At 39.5% G+C, this 21,389-nt stretch overlaps 1 protein-coding gene across 2 annotated transcripts; it reads right to left on the reverse strand.

Annotated features, from left to right (window-relative positions):
- Positions 1–603: 603 nt before the first annotated feature.
- gatd1 (glutamine amidotransferase class 1 domain containing 1) lies at positions 604–20,664 on the reverse strand. Of its 2 annotated transcripts, XM_072272438.1 has the most exons (9): positions 20,079–20,437; positions 19,740–19,931; positions 14,826–14,902; positions 13,859–13,964; positions 13,081–13,188; positions 9,204–9,298; positions 8,139–8,232; positions 7,452–7,563; positions 604–2,710 (listed from the first exon to the last, which is right to left on the reverse strand). In XM_072272438.1, exons 2-9 carry the CDS (start codon positions 19,876–19,878, stop codon positions 2,704–2,706), a joined length of 738 nt encoding a protein of 245 aa, XP_072128539.1. In that variant the 5' UTR covers positions 19,879–19,931; positions 20,079–20,437; the 3' UTR covers positions 604–2,703. The 2 variants fall into 2 exon arrangements, with proteins under 2 accessions (XP_072128539.1, XP_072128538.1); XM_072272437.1 differs by lacking the exons at positions 19,740–19,931; positions 20,079–20,437 and adding an exon at positions 20,453–20,664.
- Between the last annotated feature and the right edge of the window lie 725 nt (positions 20,665–21,389).

Raw genomic sequence — 21,389 nt, forward strand, 5'->3', positions numbered from 1 at the left:
AATCATAAACATTTGTTGACATAAATTATTGCAAATCGGCATCTAATATTCCACCAATCAGGACTATACCTCCAAATCATCAACTCCCCCATAATGCCAACTTTAATAGAGGATCCTTAACTTCCACTTGACATGACCACACTGGGCAAAAGTCGATTCAATGGACTGCACCCCAACTTTCTAAGAGTGCAAACACCTATTAGGATCAGTTCCTTATAGTTGCCAAATAAAAAGCAAATACACCCCTCATTTCAAACTAATTAAGCATCAGCAACAGTTTGCACCTAGTCATGGACGATCTTTCCAGTTTAAATGCTGACATGCTTATCTTGTGAGAGAAGTACTGTACATCAACAGAAAGCAAGAGTAGGAACCCTGACTGAGCTTTCTCCCCTTTGAATTAGCACTGGATACACTAAATGCCCAGCCCAATTAGGGTTAGAAAATTTAGCAGACCAAGAATGAAAGCTGGGGTATTTCCAACACAATGGAAAGCTGGAGTACAATTTCCAGACAGATTAACTGTCACGTATGAATTTTGAAGCAAAATTTTATTTTCCATGAAAAATACATATGACATTAAAACACTCCCCCCCCCCCCATTTTAATTGCAACAGCTAATCTGGTAAAACCAGCACAAACCACAATCCTGTCCCATTTATATTTAGGTATGCAATTGATCACAAATCTACAGCATAGCTTGGGACTGAACAACCTAACTTTTGAATCGGATATTTGGAAATTACTGAAACAGTAGCTCTATTGGTATTTGAGCCCGGTCCCATCCTCTACCATGCACCTATTAGGCCTGCAAACTCCAATGAGCGTGAACAATTTATCATTTAAGAGGGAATACTTTAAGCTATTGTGCTGAAGTTGTTAGAACGTAAAGGCACAATGAGCCAGGTAAAGTCCTGCTACATCCCCAGACCAGCCTCCAACTTTCACTGCCATGCATTCTCTTCAGTTTGTTAACTGTGGCTATATCAAAGCTTTACTCAACATCTAGAAATACCAGAAATAAACATGTAAATAAGAACTTTTCCTTAGATTCACATCCTTCAAAATGTTCTTAGTCTCAGGGTTTTATAATCTTTGTAAGCTCCAGATCAGTGCCACTGCACTGATGCATGCATTTCTCAACTACTGCGGCACAATGCCCTTTTTTTGGTGGGACTGAAAGCAAAGAGGGTTTTAAAATGGTTTAAAGTCAAAGGAATGTTAACAGTTCGATATTTTGTCCCCAGTAGTATATTAAAATATAGATCTTACCAGGCCAGATTCTTTCATTGCTGTAGTGGCATTGCCAAAACAGAAGCTTTCAAGGTAGTCCAATTCATTGCCGAAGTTATCCAACTCTTGGAAATAATACTTGGTCAATACAATCAGTGGAACTGTTCCAGGATGTAAGGTGTTTCCCAGTCAGAACAGAAGCAACACAACATGTTAAAAAAAAATTACTTTTGGCAATTCTAGGTCAAAATGCTTTCTGGATGAGAATGCCTATGCATTGTTGAACACAAGGTACAGTTACGCCCAAAGAATTGGAGCTGAAGTGTCAGGTCTCACTCTAATGAACCAGCAAAGACATCTTGTGCCAAGTGAAAACTATTTGTGCTACGTAAAAATAGTGCTACTATTTAGACTTAGTATTGTCTTTTGAGAAAGAACATTTTTAGTCCATCACGAACTTATTCTCTTTTAAATGATGGGGAATGTTCAAATTAAAGAGATTTCAATTTTTTTTTACAATAAATAGTGCATTTAGAATTACCTCAAACAAACATGTTCAATGTGGCAAAATCTACTTACCATTAATATCTTAAGCTAAAAATTATTTCGTTAGTTTATAGTATTCTCAAATAAGTTCACCCTTACTATTAGTATAACTTATAAATTATCAATGGGATCAAGATTCCTGTGCAGCGATACAGTGAACAGCACAGCTTTACAATTTCAAGCTGGTCAGAGAACTACACTGGAAACACTGACCGCAGATGCTATAATATAAATTAAGAGATATATATATCTCCCAACACAATTACAATCACACCAATACCTATCGTGCTTTGAATCTGTTCCTCTTAACATTTCCACTGCTACAATACAATTCTTTAAAAAATTAATGCTTTAACAATTTTTTAAAAAGTGCTTCCGAAATCAAAAAGACAGCAAATGCTACAAATCTGAAATAAGAGTATAAACATCATATCCTACTGAACTGTTAACTCTTTCACAAATGCTGCTTCTGCTGTGTATTTCATCAATTTTGTTTTCCATGCTTATGTTATCATTTTCTTATGGAGGTTCATATTAAAGATCTTCAGATTTTACATTCCTTTTGGAAATGTTCATGTGGCTGCAGTTAGTCTGCGGGAATGGTCAATGTACAAACAAGTTCATTCAGAAGATTTATTTGGTCACTCACTACAAACAAGTTCAACATTACTAAGTCACATTTTTTGTTGTTTTTTTTATGACTATTTAGAAATTCACAGTCTTTTGTGCAAACTAACATGGAGTTGAAAATTAAATATTTGGCAGATTTCTTCACCAGGACTGTAGCACCTTCAGGAATTGCCTTTTGCCTGATATGCATCCATAGATTCTTTCTTCTACCATTGGAGCTGGAAGTTGAGATTGTGCATTTCCTGTTTACCAGCCAAACCACTGTTCTGAATAAAATCATGAATTAAAGTGCAATCATTTCCTGAAACAAAAAAAAGTATGAAATCATTCAGTGGATCAAGATTACAACTTTAAACTATTTCATAACAATTTCAAGATATTTTACAGAACTAAAAGTTTCAATATTACAATATTAAAGCTCATCTATGTTCCCTTTTTGGTTGCATTTTTTGGGAGGGAAGAATAGTTACTACTTATTCTTAGCATTAAAACCTTGATCTGTTCCATACAACGTGGGATAGCTCAACTTCCTTTACTCCACCATTCTTAGGGTTGCACTTTGACTGAGTTTATTCTAAGTAATTCCTGAGGGTGTTCATGTCAACTCCACTGAATAATAGAGTTGGTTAGTCATTTGAATTATGATATTGAGTCATGAAGTTTCAGATTATGGTGGCATGCAACTCTGCTTCTGTTAAAAACATCACTCATCTATCCTGGGCCCAACATATTGATGCAAACACAAAGGAGGTATATTTTGTTAGGGGTTTGAGGAGATTTGGCATGTCACCAAAGCCTTGCACACTCCTATACAGGATCTGTATGATGGAGAACATTCAGTTGCATCCGAGCCTGATGTGGCGCCTCCAATGTTTGGGATTGCAAAAGGGTGCAGAGGGTTATAGACTCAGCCAGCACAGATTACCCCAATATCGAAGATATATTCAAGAAGCAGTGCCTTAGGAAGGCAACATAGTCGCAAAGCAGTCAGTGCAACAACTTACAACGCCAGTGACCAGCTATCGGGGCGCAGTTCCTGCCATTGTCTGTAAGAAGTCTTCCCTGCGACACCTGTGGTTTCCTCCAGGTGCTGCGACCCCCCCCACCACATTCCAAAGGTGTACCAGTTAGGGTTACTTGAGCCATTTAAGTTATGGCATGCTATGTTGGCACCAGAAGCATAGTGACACTTGTGGGCTGCCCCAGCATATCTTCGGACTGTGTTGGCTGTTGATGCAAATAACGTATTTTACTGAACGTTTTGATGTACATGTGACTAAGCAAAATCCTTCATTAATTTCTCCATTAGTAAGAACCCTCACAATCTAAGACATGCCCACTTCTCTTTACTACTGTCAGGCAGGAGGTACAGAAGTCTGAAGACTATGATTTAGGTAAAGCTTCCTCTCCTATCATCAGATTTCTGAATGGTCTGTGAACACCACCATATTAGTCCTTTCGTTGCACTATTTATTTTTTGTAGTTTTAGATTTTTATGTCTTTGCACGGTGCTGCTGCTGCCGCAAAATAACAAATATCATGACATATGTCAGTAATATTAAATTTGATTCTGCAGAAATGCTCAGTTTTGAGGTGCTGGATCATCACACTTGCGATCCCCCTAAAGCAATGTCTTTATAAAAACCACATCATTTTCACTCATACAGACCTGTAACCATCCACATACCCATATGCATCAGCAAATGCAAACCATTTTGTAAAATGCGTGCAGGGTAGTTTTTCGCAGCAATACATAGAGGTACCAACTAGAGAAGGGCCAGTATTGGATCTCCTATTAGGGAATGAGATAGGTCAGGTGACGGAGGTTTGTGTTGGGGAGCACTTCGGGTCCAGTGATCACAATGCTATTAGATTAAATATAATTATGGAGGAGGATAGGTCTGGACCCAGGGTTGAGATTTTTGATTGGAGAAAGGCTAACTTTGAGGAGATGCGAAAGGATTTAGAAGGAGTGGATTGGGACAATTTGTTTTATGGGAAGAATGTAATTGAGAAATGGAGGTCATTTAAAGGTGAGAATTTGAGAATACAGAATCTTTATGTTCCTGTTAGGTTGAAAGGAAAGGTGAAAAATTTGAGAGAGCCATGGTTTTCAAGGGATATTGAAAACTTGGTTCGAAAAGAGAGCTATCGACAATAATTAAAGGCAGCATGGAGTAAGTGAGGTGCTTGAGGAATATAAAGAATGTAAAAAGAATCTTAAGAAAGAAATTAGAAAAGCTAAAAGAAGATATGAGGTCGCTTTGGCAAGTAAGGTGAAAATAAATCCCAAGGGTTTCTACCGTTATATTAATAGCAAAAGGATAGTGAGGGATAAAATTGGTCCCTTAGAGAATCACAGTGGACAGCTATGTGTGGAGCCAAAAGAGACGGGGGAGATTCTGAACAATTTCTTTTCTTCAGTATTCACTAAGGAGAAGGATATTCAATTGTGTAAGATAAGGGAAACAGGTAGGGAAGCTATGATGATTAAAGAAAAGGAAGTACTGGAGCTTTTAAGGAATATAAAAGTGGATAATTCTCTGGGTCCTGACAGGATATTCCCTAGGACCTTGAGGAAAGTTAGTGTGGAAATAGCAGGGGCTCTGACAGAAATATTTCAAATGTCTTTAGAAACTGGAATGGTGCCAGAAGATTGGCGTATTGCTCATGTTGTTCCATTGTTTAAAAAGGGTTATAAGAGTAAACCTAGCAATTATCGGCCTGTGAGTTTGACGTCAGTGGTGGGTAACTTGATGGAAAGTATTCTTAGAGATGGTATATATAAGTACCTGGACAGACAGCGTCTGATTAGGAACAGTCAACATGGACTTGTGCGTGGAAGGTCATGTTTGACAAATCTTATTGAATTTTTTGAAGAGGTTACTAGAAAAGTTGATGAGGGAAAGTGGTGGATGTTGTCTATATTGACAAGGTCCCACACGGAAGGTTGGTTAGGAAGGTTCAATCGTTAGGTATTAATATTGAAGTAGTAAAATGGATTCAGCAGTGGTTGGGTGGGAGATGCCAGAAAGTGGTGGTGGATAACTGTTTGTCAGATTGGAGGCCGGTGACTTGTGGTGTGCTTCAGGGTTCTGTACTGGGTCCAGTGTTATTTGTCATATACATGAATGATCTGGATGAAGGGGTGGTAAATTGGATGAGTAAGTATGCAGATGATACTAAGATAGGTGGAGTTGTGGATAATGAAGTAGGTTTTCAAAGCTTACAGAGAGATTTAGGCCAGTTAGAAGAGTGGGCTGAAAGATGGCAGATGGAGTTTAATGCTGATAAATGTGAGGTGCTACATTTTGGCAGGACTAATCAAAATAGGACATACATGGTAAATGGTAGGGCATTGAAGAATGCAGTAGAACAGAGGGATCTAGGAATAATGGTGCATAGTTCCCTGAAGGTGGAATCTCATGTGGATAGGGTGGTGAAGAAAGCTTTTGGTATGCTGGCCTTTATAAATCAGAGCATTGCGTATAGGAGTTTTACAATGTTAAAATTGTACAAGGCATTGGTAAGGCCAAATTTGGAGTATTGTGTACAGTTCTGGTCACCGAATTATAGGAAAGATGTCAACAAAATAGAGAGAGTACATATAACAATGGAACGTTATCTGGGTTTCATCATCTAAATTACAGAGAAAGATTGAACAAGTTGGGTCTTTATTCTTTGAAACGTAGAAGGTTGAGGAGGGACTTGATAGAGGCGTTTAAAATTATGAGGGGGATAGATAGAGTTGACGTGGACAGGCTTTTTCCATTGAGAGTGGGGGAGATTCAAACAAGAGGACAGGAGTTGAGAGCTAAAGGGCAAAAGTTTAGGGGTAACATGAGGGGGAACTTCCTTACTCAGAGAGTGGTAGCTGTGTGGAACGAGCTTCCAGCAGAAGTGGCTGAGGCAGGTTCGATGTTGTCGTTTAAAGTTAAATTGGACAGCTATATGGACAGGAAAGGAATGGAGGGTTATGGGCTGAGTGCAGGTCGGTGGGACTAGGTGACAGTAAGAGTTCGGCACGGACTAAAAGGGCCAAGATGGCCTGGTTCCGTGCTGTAATTGTTATATGGTTATATTCCACTCCTTCCTCTTCAATCTACTCCAGCCTCAGGACTACAGAATGGCACTGAGAATTTTAATAAAAATCACAAACAAATGAGCTCTCTGGATTAACCAACAATTTTTCTATAAGTATTCAGGAAGGAGGTTGGAGATCTCACTGTGAGAAAGCCATCTACACTGGAGTGATGTCAATGGAATTAGAATGAATCAAAAATGATATAATTTTCAAAACAGATAATCGAACACAACTACCTACCAGACCCTACTTCAATATAAAACAAATTGAATAATTTCAGATCAAGTGTGTAATAACTAAGTCAGCATAGACTCTGGCAGGATTCCACTCCACCAGTATCTATGAATATTCTTTGAGATAAACGCATTTTTTGTATAAAGAGAAAAGTTCATCCAGACTTCTAAATGGAAGTTGACAAATCCTCCCTCTTAAAGAATGAATTAATTTACTGACATACAGTGAGGAACAGGCCCTTCTGGCCGTATCATCCAGCAATCTCCTGATTTTAACCTAACCCAATCACAGGACAGTTTGCAATGACCAAATAACCTTTGGACTGTGGGAGGAAACCGGAGCACCCGGAGGAAACCCATGCAGTCACAGGGAGAACTTACAAACTCCTTGCAGTCAGCAGTGGGAATTGAATCTCAATGGCTGGTACTGTAAGGCTTTGTGACAACCACTACGCGACTGTACTAATTAAGCTCAACGTTACGGAGACTCAGAGCAAATTTTGGAAAACATTTAGCAATTGACCAAAGGTTTGAAAACTTGTCTAAATTGTGTGAAGTTTGGAATTCCTTCACATTACTTGACATGAAAAGATCTGCAGCTAGTACTGCATGAAAGTAGTAGATGAATTTATGAGCACTGAAGAACATGGTCTGAATCCTGGTATTTATTTTTAAGACTAGAGTCATTGCATGAGGATAAACCATTATTTTAAATAATTTCTCACCTGACATTACAGAATAGGATGAGGTTCTGGACAGCAATGAGAGTAGATTGATCATTCTGCCCAGTTATTAAGTGCCTGTCGATCACCACATGAACTGCATCAGGTTCACTAGCTAAAAAGACAAATGTGAAGAGGATAATGAGACTTTAATAGAACATCCAAATGCATGTAGCCACACTTCTATTGGCTCCTCTAAAAAGACAATGTTATTTCTAACCTTACCTAAAGATCATGGTTCTATAATTTCTATATCATAAATGTCATACTGATCCTTTTAAGATATTTTGAAATAAACATTATACCAATAACAGATTATTGTTGTTTCATTTCTTATTTTTCACCTGTGCCCTCCTGCAGGACACAACTTTGTTCTATGGTACAAAGGTACAAGAGCAACCACAGAACAGTACATTTCCAAAGGAACACTGTTCATCATCCATTCATTCACTCAAGACCAATTACTATTTTCCTTTCCCTCTGCAGTGCTGGAAGTTTTAAACACCAGTTTGAAATTTTTTTCCATAATCCAGACTTGAATTGCACTATTTGACTCAACAATGTGGCATTCAGCTACAGAGAAATCAGCCAATATTTTAACAGGAAAGTTGTTAAATCCATCTCCTTTTAAATGTAAAGAAAGGCCTTAGATGCAACCATGCACTAACAAGAGGACCAAAACGGACTTACCACTGAACGTGGCTCTGGAGTCTTTCACAAAATCCTCTACGATGACTGGAAGGCTTGCAAAATCTTTTCTCCTCACTAGCTCATAGACAGAGGGCTACAAAAAAAATTGACCAACTATAAAATATCCTTTACACTTGCGTACTGGAAATGATATAAAAACAACCCTGAATTTTGAAAATACAAAAGCTCAGACCTGATCAGATCATCATCTTTGGACTGGAAGGTGTTAATGATGCGGTTAGATTAGTAAACTGGATTGCTCAATGATCTAATTAAGTGTAACTTGTTTATTTATTTAAAAATGTACAAAATACAAGATTTTCAAGGATGTTCTTGGCTGTAAAGTTCTCAGTGCTCCCCAAGAATGAAAGCAGCATATTCAGCTGATTAAAAATGGCATTTTTTTTGACTTCCATTGAAGTTATCACAAGAAATTAGTTTAAAATCAATGCAAATTTTAGTGGCTGAAAAATTGCAAAAAAAACACTGCAAGTCACATGCTTTTGCCTTGTCTGTCCTTCTGTTCCAATTAAAATAGCTTATTGACCAAGTTGAAACTGAGATGGGAAAAAGAGGAGCTAACTAGGATTTCAAGAAACAATGGGTGTACACTGGTACACTGTGCATGAAAGCAATGATAATTCATGATAATAGACTCCATGATGAAATAGTTCATATATTACAAGTATAAGAGGCTACATGTGGAAAAATGGTCAATGTAGTAGTACCACACATGGCAAGAAACTGCAAAGTATATAGGATGTCTAAAACTTGTTACTTTACATATGAGGAAGAAAATAAAATCACCATTCAGTTTGTAATGAGTTGAAGAACATGCGTCTATACAGAAAAACAACACTGAAGTAAAAGATCAGCCATGATCTTTTGAATGGCTTGAAGCAACAAATGCCCTATTCCTCTCCCTGGTTTGTTTACCTTCAGAACAATTACCAGCTGACATTTCCCAAGAGCTTTTTGAAGCGATTGACGAATGTCACAATGATAAATATGGATATATCAAAATACAAGTCTTCTTATGTAAAAGAAGTTAAACTGGATGCTTACTCCAGTCATGCTATAGCCATGAAATATCCATGACTTTTCCTGGTTGGTAGCACAGCACAAAGCAGCAACTCCATGTCCCACCACACAAATTGGCTCTGCAATTAGACAAATAAAAGCAAAATAAATGGCTGATTATCTATAATCCAAAGCTGGGGAAACGAAGTGTTGGTATTTTGTCGGGGGATACAGATGAGAAATCCAGAGGACAGCAGCAGATCAGATTCATTCATTTATCACATGTGCATTGCCTCTGTTAACAACCAACACAGCCTAAGGATATACTGGGGGTAGCTCGCAAATGTTGCCACACATTCTGATGCCAACATAGCATATCCACAATGTTCAGCAGAATAACAACAACAGCAAAGCAAGCTCCTTTCCTCTGACCCATCTATCACCCGCACACTTCCATACACAGTTCTCTAACCCCAGGCAGCTCCAGCCTCCAGTAGACTCGCACACTCACAATCCTCAGGCCTTCAACTTCCCCAGTGGACTCACAGACTTGCAGACCTAGGCCTCCAACCATCGTACCTTGACTTCTGGACTTCTGGCTGACTTTTGGTATTGTCCCCAGGACTCAGCAATGATAGGACCCCAAATTCTAGGCCTCAAACTTCGGTCTCGCTGATGATGGGACCACAAAATCTGGACTTGTGAACTCACATATCTTGCCCTCATGCTTCCAGGCCACATGGACCTCTGATCCGACTAATCCAATGGGGGCAAATTGTTGACCGGGGGGGGGGGGGGGGGACAGATGTAGAGGGACACCATACCTCATCCTCACTAGTCTTCTTCCACAGCACTCGCAGGACCAAAATCCATGCATGGATGTCTCTATGTCTCTTCTCCACATCACTGGCCTTTGAATGTGGAACACAGGCCTAGATTCAGGCCTGGCATCTGACTCCTCACGTGCCTGTCCCTGAACTGTCACCTGACCCCTACTTCCCCTGTCAAACTCAAAACCAAGCCTATGAATCTAAAAAACAACTAGGTCTGAGCCTTAGCTGGCACCATCTTGACCACTGAAAGATGGTTATGAGATGATAAAGCAGACAGAAGAGCTGCAAATCAAAACTCAAATTCAAACAGGTGAAAAGACCAAAGGCAGTGCAGTTTTAAACAAAATTAACACAAAATCTTGAAAAGTTAATTCCTTCACTCCCATCTACTTCTCTCAGTTTTCAGAGAGTATTTACTGACTAAGCAATATTATGACTTTCCAATTTTAAAAAAATGATTATTAACAAAACAAATCCAAATGCTAACCAGGTCTCCTTCACCTGTTTATAAGAAAAATATTCAGTTTATTGGCCCTTTAGTTTTTGGAATCTATCTAAGCTTCAATCTCATCTTTCAGAATTCTAAAGACCCACGTCTGGTATTTTAAACCATCTCTGCTCTAAGGAAAACAGAACTAGCTTATGTTGCACTTTACCAAGCAGTTTTTGAAAGGCCATGAAAGCAAGTACAACTCCATACTATTCGTGTACGACCAACAGCGTTGCAGGTTTTTTTATATTACTTCAGGATGAAATTTTAAAACTTGTGGTTGTAATTCTTTCAAGGGATGTGGGTGACACCTAGAAAGCTATTTACTTCCAGTGCCTACTTGCCACTAAAAAGGTGATGAAAAGAAAGTATGCAGCTAGAGTCCATCTTGGCATATTAAATTTACTCATCCTTGCCTAGCATCCCTGCTTCCCTCGCCTCTAAATCATCACTCTAGTTGTAAAATATGGCTTTCAGATCTCAGCAGACGTGTTTCACTTTCTTTGAGTAGCCTTTCCAGCACAATGTGCCAGCAAACAGTATCTGCTTCCGATTCCTGAGTGCTGCGGGCAGTGCAGGAGAAATGTTCACTCTTGTGATTTGCATAATTCCATAATCACTTCAGCTTGCAAATGGGACTTCTAAAACTTCCTTCATGATTACCATCTTTCCCAATTTCCTATCTGCCGCTTCTTGTCTTCTTTTCCTCCAGTGCATCAACACACTGTTTTCATATGGAACCATGATCCCTCACCATTCTGTCCCCACCCAGGTTTCCTAGCCTATGCTGTCACACGGAAAAACAGCTCTGGAGCAGCTTGTACATTTTTCCAAATTTTGGCAAAACTGATTATATTACTGCCATCTAATCAAATTCTTTCTTGCCAATCACATGTACTTCTTCCAGAGAGGTCACTGGATAGCAATCTGGAGCAGAATCTATGAGTTGGCTTCCTCAGTCAACTTTGAATATGCAAATGTCAAACAATAACCATGGCCTAAATACCTATTTTTGCCATTCAATGGCATTACCATTGAGCAGGCTGGATCAGATTTTGTGTCTCCAAAAGCAAGTGTCCTATGTTAAGTGCCTTAACTCCTGTCATTTCCAAGCCGTTTCATTATCAACAAGGCACAAGTCAGGTTTGTAATGGAATACCTTTCACATGCCTGAATGAGTTCAACTCCAATACTACTCAAGGAGCTCAATGTGATCCAGGTCAAAGAAGCACACTTGACCCTCTCTCACCTATCTAAATACTGAATTCCTTCCCCACTCTGTACCGCCCAAGAATTACAAAGCAATTACTCACTAAATAGGACCTCCCAAACCACTAAGAAAAACAAGAGCCTTGGCACACATGACCATCATCACCTGAAGCTTCCAAAGTCAAACACCATTCCGAACAGGAAATTTATCATTTTAGGTTGAAACCTTGGAACTCAGTGTCCCACAGCACTCTAGATTACAATCTGCAGCAGGGCTGCTGTTAATCAAAGACAGCGCAGCACCACCTTTTCAAAGGCCAGTAGTGTCAACAATAAATGTTCACATCTCATAAGTGAAAGAGAATCCCCCCAGCTGGATCAGCAAATTTACAGGTGACACCAAGATCAGGGGTGTTGGGGTCAATGAGGAAGGCTGTCATGGCTTGCAGGGGGATCAGGACGAGCTGAAAAAAATGGGTTGAAAAATGGAAGATGGAATTCAAAGCAGACAAGTGTGAGGTATTGCACTTTGGTAGGATCAACCAGGGTAGGTCTTACACAGTGAACTGTAGGGCGCTGAGGAATGTGGTAGGACAAAGGGATCTGGGAATACTGGTCCATAATTTGCTGAAAGTCACATCACAGGTAGACAGGGTCATAAAGAAAACTTTTGGCATATTGGCCAGAATAAATCAATGTACTGAGAACAGGAGATGGGATGTTATGTTGACGTTGTATAAGACATTGGTGAGGCCTAATTTGGAGTACTGATGTGCAGTTTTGGTCACCTAGCTACGGGAAATATATAAATAAGGTTGAAAGAATATAGAAAAAAATCACAAGGATGTTGCTGGGTCTGGAGGACCTGATTGAATAGATTGAAAGATTGAATAGGTTAGGACTTTATTCCTTGGAGCGGAGAAGATTGAGAGGAGTTTTGATATAGAGATACAAAATTATGAGGGGTATCGATAGGGTAAATGCAAGCAGGCTTTTTCCACTGAGGGTGTGTGGGACTGTAAGCGGAGGTCATGGGTTAAGGATGAAAGGTGAAAAGTTTAAAGGAACGTGAAGGGGAACTTCTTCATTCAGAGGGTCGTGAGAGTGTGGAACTAGCTGCCAGCACAAGAGGTGCATGCAAACTCAAGTTCAATGCTTAAGAGGAGCTTGGATAGGTACATGGATGGTGAAGTATGGAGGACTATGGTCCCGGTGCAAGTCAGTGGGAGTAGATAGTTTAATTGGTTTGGTTTGGCACGGACTAGATAGGCTGAAGGACCTGATTCTGTACCGTACTTTCCTATGACTAAATTTATTGCAAAGGTTTTGTTTTTCAGAAAGCACGTATTTCCTTACACCTCTATTATATGATTGTGAATGTGTTACTCACTTTTTTCAGTGCAGAAATTCTGAAGAATCTTGGCCAGATATCCACTGGTTGCAAGATCTACCATAGCACCGGGACAATTAGGAATCAAGATAGCATTGTACCTAGCACCTTGAGACACAAAATATGTCAATTAAGAGCAAATTATAAAAAATCATAAACCAAAATATTAAGTTTGAAGATGCTTCAGGACTAAAATAGTTTAAACACTATTGTACTGTTCATTAAAATTAGTGAATGTGATTCACTGTTGGGGAAGGAAATTCCTGAAGCCACAAAGGCATTCGCAGTCTCTCTCGTTATACCTATTATCATCTTCATGTTTGTTTTGCTAATTCATACGTTGCAGATTCCTACCTTTTCCTTTTTCCTGTACTCACTTTTCCATTCAAGTCTGTTGCTAGTTTCATCCTGCTCAATTACAGCCAATTACATTGCTCCTGGAATTTATAAATTGCAATGCTCAGAAAACATAATATATCCTTAATAACTGAAACCTTGGGAATATGATCTGGGTTTATGCAATGTGTTCAATCACTTTACTGTAGTTAAAAACAGTTAATTACATTTCTTATAGAAACATGCTCCCTCAAATTTTGTACTTCAATATATAACATATTTGTATTCTATATACAAATTTCTGACTACTAACAGCCATCATGTTTAACCTTAACATTGAAATACAGGCGGATATAATGACACATACCCACGGAATATATATTTTCTACTATACGTTGAATTTATCAAATATTACACACATCATTGTGGATGAGAACCTTACCATCAATTGACTCTAGTTTAGCCGGGTTGGCATATGGCTTCATGCGAAAATCATTTATCCAACGAATATTATTCTCATCCAGCTCCACAAATTCTATTGGCTTCCCCTATTACAAATACATTTGGATAAAGGATTTCAGATAATGGCCTCCACAAAATGGATGTCACCTGACTTGGGGCAGAATTATGCTGCTACACACAGTAGGGAAGTGCCAAAGTATTAATATTCATTGACAACAGTTGTAGACTATATCATTAAATAGATAAAAGCTGGTGCTTAAAACATAGCTTCATTGCTTTAAGTGCTGAAGTCAAGTCCGTGAACTAGAAAATTGCATCCTACAAAATTTTAATAAAACTAGTTGAAATTTCCACAAGATTATCCTTGGTGAAATTAAGTGTGATTAAATATATTTACGTAATCTGAGCAAAATATTTAAAAGCCATTAGTTCTACTTAATACGTCAATACTGTAGTTTAATTAGTACACCTAACTGCAAGAAGAAAGCAAAGCACATAGAAGTTTAGAGTTTCTCTGATCACTTTATAGTATAATGTGATAGTATCCATGGGATTTATTTACACATGCCAAGTTTAAGTGATCTGTATTTGAATAACCTTTGTCCCTGCCAAAGGAGCTAAATATGAAAACAAAGTTACTGCTATACCATCAGACAGAAGGCTAGATTTGCAGCAAAGCAAGATGACAGTGGAAATCATTCTGGAAGCTGTTCATATCTGCACTATTAATGGAAAGCTTTGTGATAAAATGTGATCACAGAAAGAAAGATATTATGGACAGAAAGTTGGTGCAAATATACTTTGTGCCACAAGAAATAGCTTGATAATAATGACTGCACTTTGGCCTTCACCGATTCAATGACAGCTCACCCATGCAAAATACAACATTACAGTTACAATCACAAAAGTAAACATCCCAATAAAATAGATAACTCCAAGGTACTTACCCCTGGAGTGGCAATCTGGAGGTTAAAAGCTGTGCTGCAAAGCATAAAAGACTGATGGAAGGACTGTGCAGATACTCCTGTAACAAGAGGGTAATTGGAAGGAAGGAAAGAAAAAGTAACAGCTTAATAGAATCCTGTACTGCAGTATTTCCCAACCTTTTTCAGCCCATCACCTTCTTAAAGTACCTTAATACTTGCCAACGCCCCTGTTAGGCACAATGGACTTTCTGGAACCCCCCATATTGTAAAAACTACCATATGCTAACATGAGAAAAATGATCCTACTTTAAATTTTTATTTTTCTTTAAACTTAGCTTACTCGGTACCTGTGCACTGTACAGTAGTTTCGATATCACTGTGATTCTTGACTTTGCTGGTTTTTTGCAAGAGATGAAATAATCTGATTCAAGTTGTGACCATAAAAGCATAAAGTCCCCACGTGCAACAAAGTCCAAGCAGTTTCTGTTTTTTGTGAGTATGTGGTTCACTGCACTGAAGCCTCTTTCAACAAGGTACAAGGATAGGAATGCAATGAAAGAGCAGTTTAACTCTTCTCCAAAGATGAGAAACCTTTAGTCATAGTCATACTTTATTGATCCCAGGGGGAAATTGGTTTTTGTTACAGTTGCACCATAAATAATAAATAGTAATAAAACCATAAATAGTTAAATAGTAATGTGTAAATTATGCCAGTAGATTTTGAAATAAGTCCAGGACCAGCCTATCGGCACAGGGTGTCTGACCCTCCAAGGGAGGAGTTGTAAAGTTTGATGGCCACAGGCAGGAATGTCTTCCTATGACGCTCAGTGTTGCATCTCGGAGGAATGAGTCTCTGGCTGAGTGTACTCCTGTGCCCACCCAGTACATTATGTAGTGGATGGGAGACATTGACCAAGATGGCATGCAACTTAGACAGCATCCTCTTTTCAGACACTTTGTATGACAGTGTAGTCACATACCACAAAAGCCGACATTCTTGAAAAGCATTTTTGCTTCTTCAACATTCTGAATTTTAATATTTTCTTTGTGCAAGCTCTCTTCCTGTTCTTCCACCTTGCAAAGAAATGGGTTAATTACATAGTCTGGAATTTCCAGATCATTCAAATCCTTGAATTGATTTTGAAAATCCTTCTTCAATGACTGCAGACGTAAGCAGTACTCTTGCAAATCACTGTCTGTGCAGGGAAACTGAGAACAATCTTTTCTCATTGTTATGCTTATTTATTTCCAATTTTCCAATAAAAGTGGACACTGCACTTTTTGCCTGGATTAAGTTGAAGTTCTCACCCTGCAGCTTCATATTTAGGACGTTCACTTTGTCATACAGATTGGCTAGGTATGCCACATCTCCACATAGAAGTTCAATCTTGTTTCCCAAACTCTTGTCACCTTTGAGCAAAAATTCAACCACACTGTCAAAAAGATCAAAGAAACATTTTCAGCAACAGTTTTCGACAGCAAAAAGCAAGCGTTCAAATTCTTCACTGCTATCTTGGCTTAACTGGTGAAATATTCTGCTATTTAATGGATGAGCTTTAAGTTTGTTGATTGCAGATATTACAAGAGTCATGCTTGATAAAAGACACACTGAGGTTTTTGGCTGCAAGATGCTGACGATGAATTACATAATGGATTACAAACAGACTTGGAATTTCTTTTTTCATAAATGCCACTAAACCAACATGGTGATCTGTCATATATGGTGCTCCATCTGTTGCACAAGAAATCATGTTCCTAATCAGAACACTTTCAACCTCAATATACATCTTGAGCTCGTTGTAGATTGATTCTCCACTTATATTTGTTTTTAAACATTTTACAAAAGGGAATCAATAAACTTCATCATTTCTGATAAACAGTGTGTGTATATGCCATTAGCGATGCCTCATTGTTTTGCATAGTTGACTCATCCAGTTGTATCCCAAATTCTGTTTTTGTAGCTCTGTGCATAGTTGATATCCAAAGTCTTTGCTCATTTCATCAATATGATGAGCTACAGAGTTATTATTCAGAGAAACTGATTTTAAAATACTGGTATCCATTTTGAGAACAGTGGTGAACACTTCTGATATAGCAGGCATTATTTATCTTTCACCAATTGTATGAGATTTTGCAACTTTGCTATCATTTTGGAAATGAGACCACTATCAAGGTCATTTATAAGAAGCAATGAGACCACTATCAAGGTCATTTTTAGCTTTGTTGGCAAATGTGTGTGCAACGCTTTTCAACTGCTTCTTTCATCTTCTGGAACTGGATAATACAATAAGCAGTCTTTTCAGTGTGTCTTTGCAGGAATACCTCCAATAAGAGGTATACCTCCTTACAAATAAGACACATGGGGCATTGCTGATCTGGCAGGAACGGAATAAAATCATACTCCAGGTATGTAACACTGTATTGACACACTTTCTGTAGCTTCTGTTTCTTAGCAGAATTAAAATCCAAGGCTTCACTGCCTTCAGACTCATAGAGATCGTGCCATGTGTATTTATCCATTATTAAAAGGGCTCAATTAAAATAAAAAATAAACACAAACTGGGGATGCCTGTCTGCTGTTGATGACGGCAACCAGTTGACACAGTTGGTCAGGTGTTGTGCCTCAAGTTAGGTACCCCCCCCCCCCCCCCCCCCCCCCCCCCCCCCGACAACTTGTATTTCTCCTAATGGTCCCTCAGGGAATCATTGCTGTACCACTACTTGCTACAGTTGTTAAACACACACACAGGCACGATTGTGTTTTTTCATAACTATTGAATACCTTAAAAATTAATCTGCTTTTTATTCAAAGAAAGAAAACCAGCATATAAAAGTCAACAAGTGTTTACAGTGCTATTTATTTTCAGACATTCCATAGATTATTATAGTAGACTGAGAAAAAAAGGAGTAAATTGATGAACTGTGACTTCTCATTAAATTTAATAGAATATACAATCAATTTTCAGTAACATAAGGTCTAAGAAGTAATGCAAACCTTAAAGATAAACAACTTTATAAAGGAAGACTTTAGCAGATGATTGGAAAGTACACAGATAGCATCTGGCCCATTGGTGTCATTAGACCTTGTATGTTAATGTCTCCTTACTTTAACCTGAAGTTCCCACCTGCTTCAAGAAGACAGTATCATTCCAGTACTTCAGAAAAGCAAGGTAATATGCCCCAATGACTATGACCCAGTGGGTCAGACATCCAGCATCATGAAGTCAAGCATGCATTAACTCCAGTTACCCAGACAATCTCAACCCACTGCAATTCACCTATTTCACCTACCGCCCAAAATAGGTCTATAGTGAATGCCATCTCCCTGACCTGACCCTCAGCTCTGGAGCATATGGACAGCAAAGACAACCACAATAGACTATCGCTCCAACTTTAATACCATAATTCCAAACAAACTCATCACCAAACCCTGAGACCTGGGAATCAATGCCTCACTTGACAACTGGATCCTCAACTTCCTTACCAACAGACCGCAGCCAGTAAGTATCGGCAGCAAAATCTCCACTGTGACTATTCTAAACAGCAGTTCCCCACAAAGTTGATTCTTCAGCGCTCTTCTCTACTCCCTGTATGTTCTTGATTGCATGTTGTTTTTTGCTCTAATTCCATCTGGAAGTTTGGAGATGATACCACTGTAGTGGGTTGTATTTCAACTAATGATGAGATGGAGAACAGGAAGGGGAGAGAGAGATCCTAGTGACGTGGTATCATGAAAACAACATTTCCCTCAATGTTAGCAATACAAAACAGCTGGTCATTGACATCAGGAAGGGTGGGGGAGGGGTACACATGCTCCTACCTTCATCAATGGTGCTGAGGTTGAGAGCTTCAAGTTCCTAGGAGTAAACATCACCATGGCTTCTCCTGGTCCAATCACGTAGATACCATAGCGAAGAAAGCTCACCAAAGTCTCAGGAGGTTTAAAAAATTTGGTATGTCTCTGTTGATCCTTACCACGTTTTATCGATGCACCATAGAAAGCATCCTATCAGAATGCATCACGACTTGGTATGGCAACTGGCCAACAGGTCTTGGTATGGCCTGTGACCTCAAGAAACGGCTGAGCTCAGAACATCGTGTAAACCAGCCTCCCTTCCATGGATTCTGTGTACATTTCTCACTGCATCAGTAAAGCAACCAACATAATCAATGACCCCACCCACCCTGAAAATTCTCTCTTCACCCCTCTGCCATTGGGCAGTAGAAACACCTGAAAGCACATACCAATATGCTCAAGGACAGTTTCAACCCCGCTGTTATAAGACTATTGAATGAAACCCTACTATGATAAGATGTACTCTTGACTTCACAATCTACACCGTTATGATCTTGCACCCAATAGCCTACTGGCACTGCATTTTCTCTATAGCTGTGCACTGTATTCTGTATTCAGTTGTTGTTTTACATTGCACTACTTCAATGTACTGTGTAATGATTTAATCAGTATGAACAGCATACATGACAAGTTTTACATTTCACCTCAGTATGTGACAACAATAAACTAATTGGTATAAATGGGTACAATGCAAACTTTAATAACTCTAAAGATAGCACACACTAGGCCAATGGGGGAACAGCAAGAGACTTGTGCAAAACAAAGCTGAAACTTTGCAGATGGAACACATTTTCCAGGGCATGCTCTTCATCTGCAAGTGATCGTTTTGGCAAATAGAGTACAGTATATGTGCCAGATTTTTTTTTTAAATGGGAGCTCCAATGGTCTCTGTCGATGCTCAAGAAAATGTGACCCCAGGTTCATCATAGAAGTTGTTTGACTTTTTCGTACACAAACCATCCAGAACACATGCCCCAGCTTGCCACTTTAACCAAGCTACAATAAGACAAGTGGAGAGAGGATATATTGACCATAATTAAAAGTTTGAGGTATCCAAGGTGCAGTAAGCTAGCTATTACCGAGATTTGTGTTTAAAATTGCCATCCTCTGAACGCCGTTGGAAAATACAGCGGAGACACAGAAGACTGCAGATTCATCTGCAAATCTGGACTTTCCAGTGCAACAGCTGCCGGTGGGACTCAACAGGCGGTACGGCATCACACTTCCTCCAACAGACCATAAACTCAAGAGATTTTGCAGATGCTGGAAATCTAGAACAACATACACAAAATGTTAGAGGAACTCAGCAGGTCTGGTAGCATCTATGGAAATGAATAAGCAGTCGACGTTTCAGACCGAGACCCTACATCGGGACGGTGATGCAGGACCTCGGACCGAAATATCAACTGTTTACTTACTTGCATTTAAAATGCTGCCTGACCTGCTGAATTCCTCCAGTATATGACGTGTTGCACTGGAGAGAAAGGATTTTCAAACGAATCAGAATCTGTTACTCGTTTAAGTGTGACCCTTTACTTCGCTGGGTTGCAATACAGGAACTGGGAATGGATTTCAAAAAAGCAGCACAGGCACCGTGTGCCGAATAACAATTTTTGGTGCTTGTTTCCACGTCAGTCGCCCTCTCACTATCGTGCCGACCCTCACAGTCCGATAGGACCGCCCTCCGACCACCGACCGGCCGGCGCCCTGAGCTCGGCTGCAGGTGCCTTCCCTCTCCACTCTCTGGGCCTTTCACTCACTGGCCGCGGAGTTCCGCCCTCCTTCAACCCACCTCCGGCAGCAGCACTCAACACCATCAGGCAGCTGGGTTTCGAAGACATGGCTCCGGCCCTCTGCAGCAAGAAGGGACCCTCAGCCACGCAGCGACCTACACGGAACCTCTGCTCCCCGCTCTCGTACTCCCCGGGCCCGACGCCTACTGCTCCTATTGCATCGGAACCGTCCTTCGCAACTACGCTTCCCCCGGTTTCTCCGCCCATTCTCTACCAACTCATGTCAAGCTCCACAGGCTGAATTTCATTAATTTGTTGTTACTTCGTAGCCTTTTCTGGTGCTTCACTCAATGGCATGTTAACCACATAAAATTTTAAAAGCGTTTTAATGATCTTGTTATCAGATTCTAGGATGGGAACTGAACTGCATTTTACTCGTGGTCTCGCAAATCTGAGATGCTGAGGCGTTACATACAGTTCGGTCTTGGTTTTCTCGAGCATCTTTCGACAGAACATCATGCTGAGGAAGTTAACAACGTTTATTTTCTAACCTGCTTACACGGTTAAAATGCATTTTTTACTTGCTTCTCTCCTCCCCCCCCCCCACACACTATACCTGCATTTCACTTACACGCACACTCTCTCATCCTCATCCCCCTCTCTCCGGCCCCCCACCTCCAGATTGGATACAATGGAGAAATTGCAGCTGGAACTGTAAACTGTGCAGGTTATTTTTCCCCCCTCTCCAAACTGACGTTAAACTTAATTTCTGTAATTACAACTGTAAAGTCCTTTATGGACAAATATAGTCAAGTTAAGCATTTTTAATAATTAGTCATTTTCTTCCTTTACTAGCTGTAAATAGCAATGGCCTGTTGGTATTATCATCCCAATTTGTATTGTTATTATTTAATCCTCCTTATGAGAAAATAATGGAAAATGCCTTTTTAAAAATGATAATAGATTATATAGTAATAATACAAGCAGAAATTCTGA

This window comes from Mobula birostris, chromosome 11 (assembly GCF_030028105.1).
Source record: "Mobula birostris isolate sMobBir1 chromosome 11, sMobBir1.hap1, whole genome shotgun sequence".
Taxonomy (NCBI): domain Eukaryota; kingdom Metazoa; phylum Chordata; class Chondrichthyes; order Myliobatiformes; family Myliobatidae; genus Mobula; species Mobula birostris.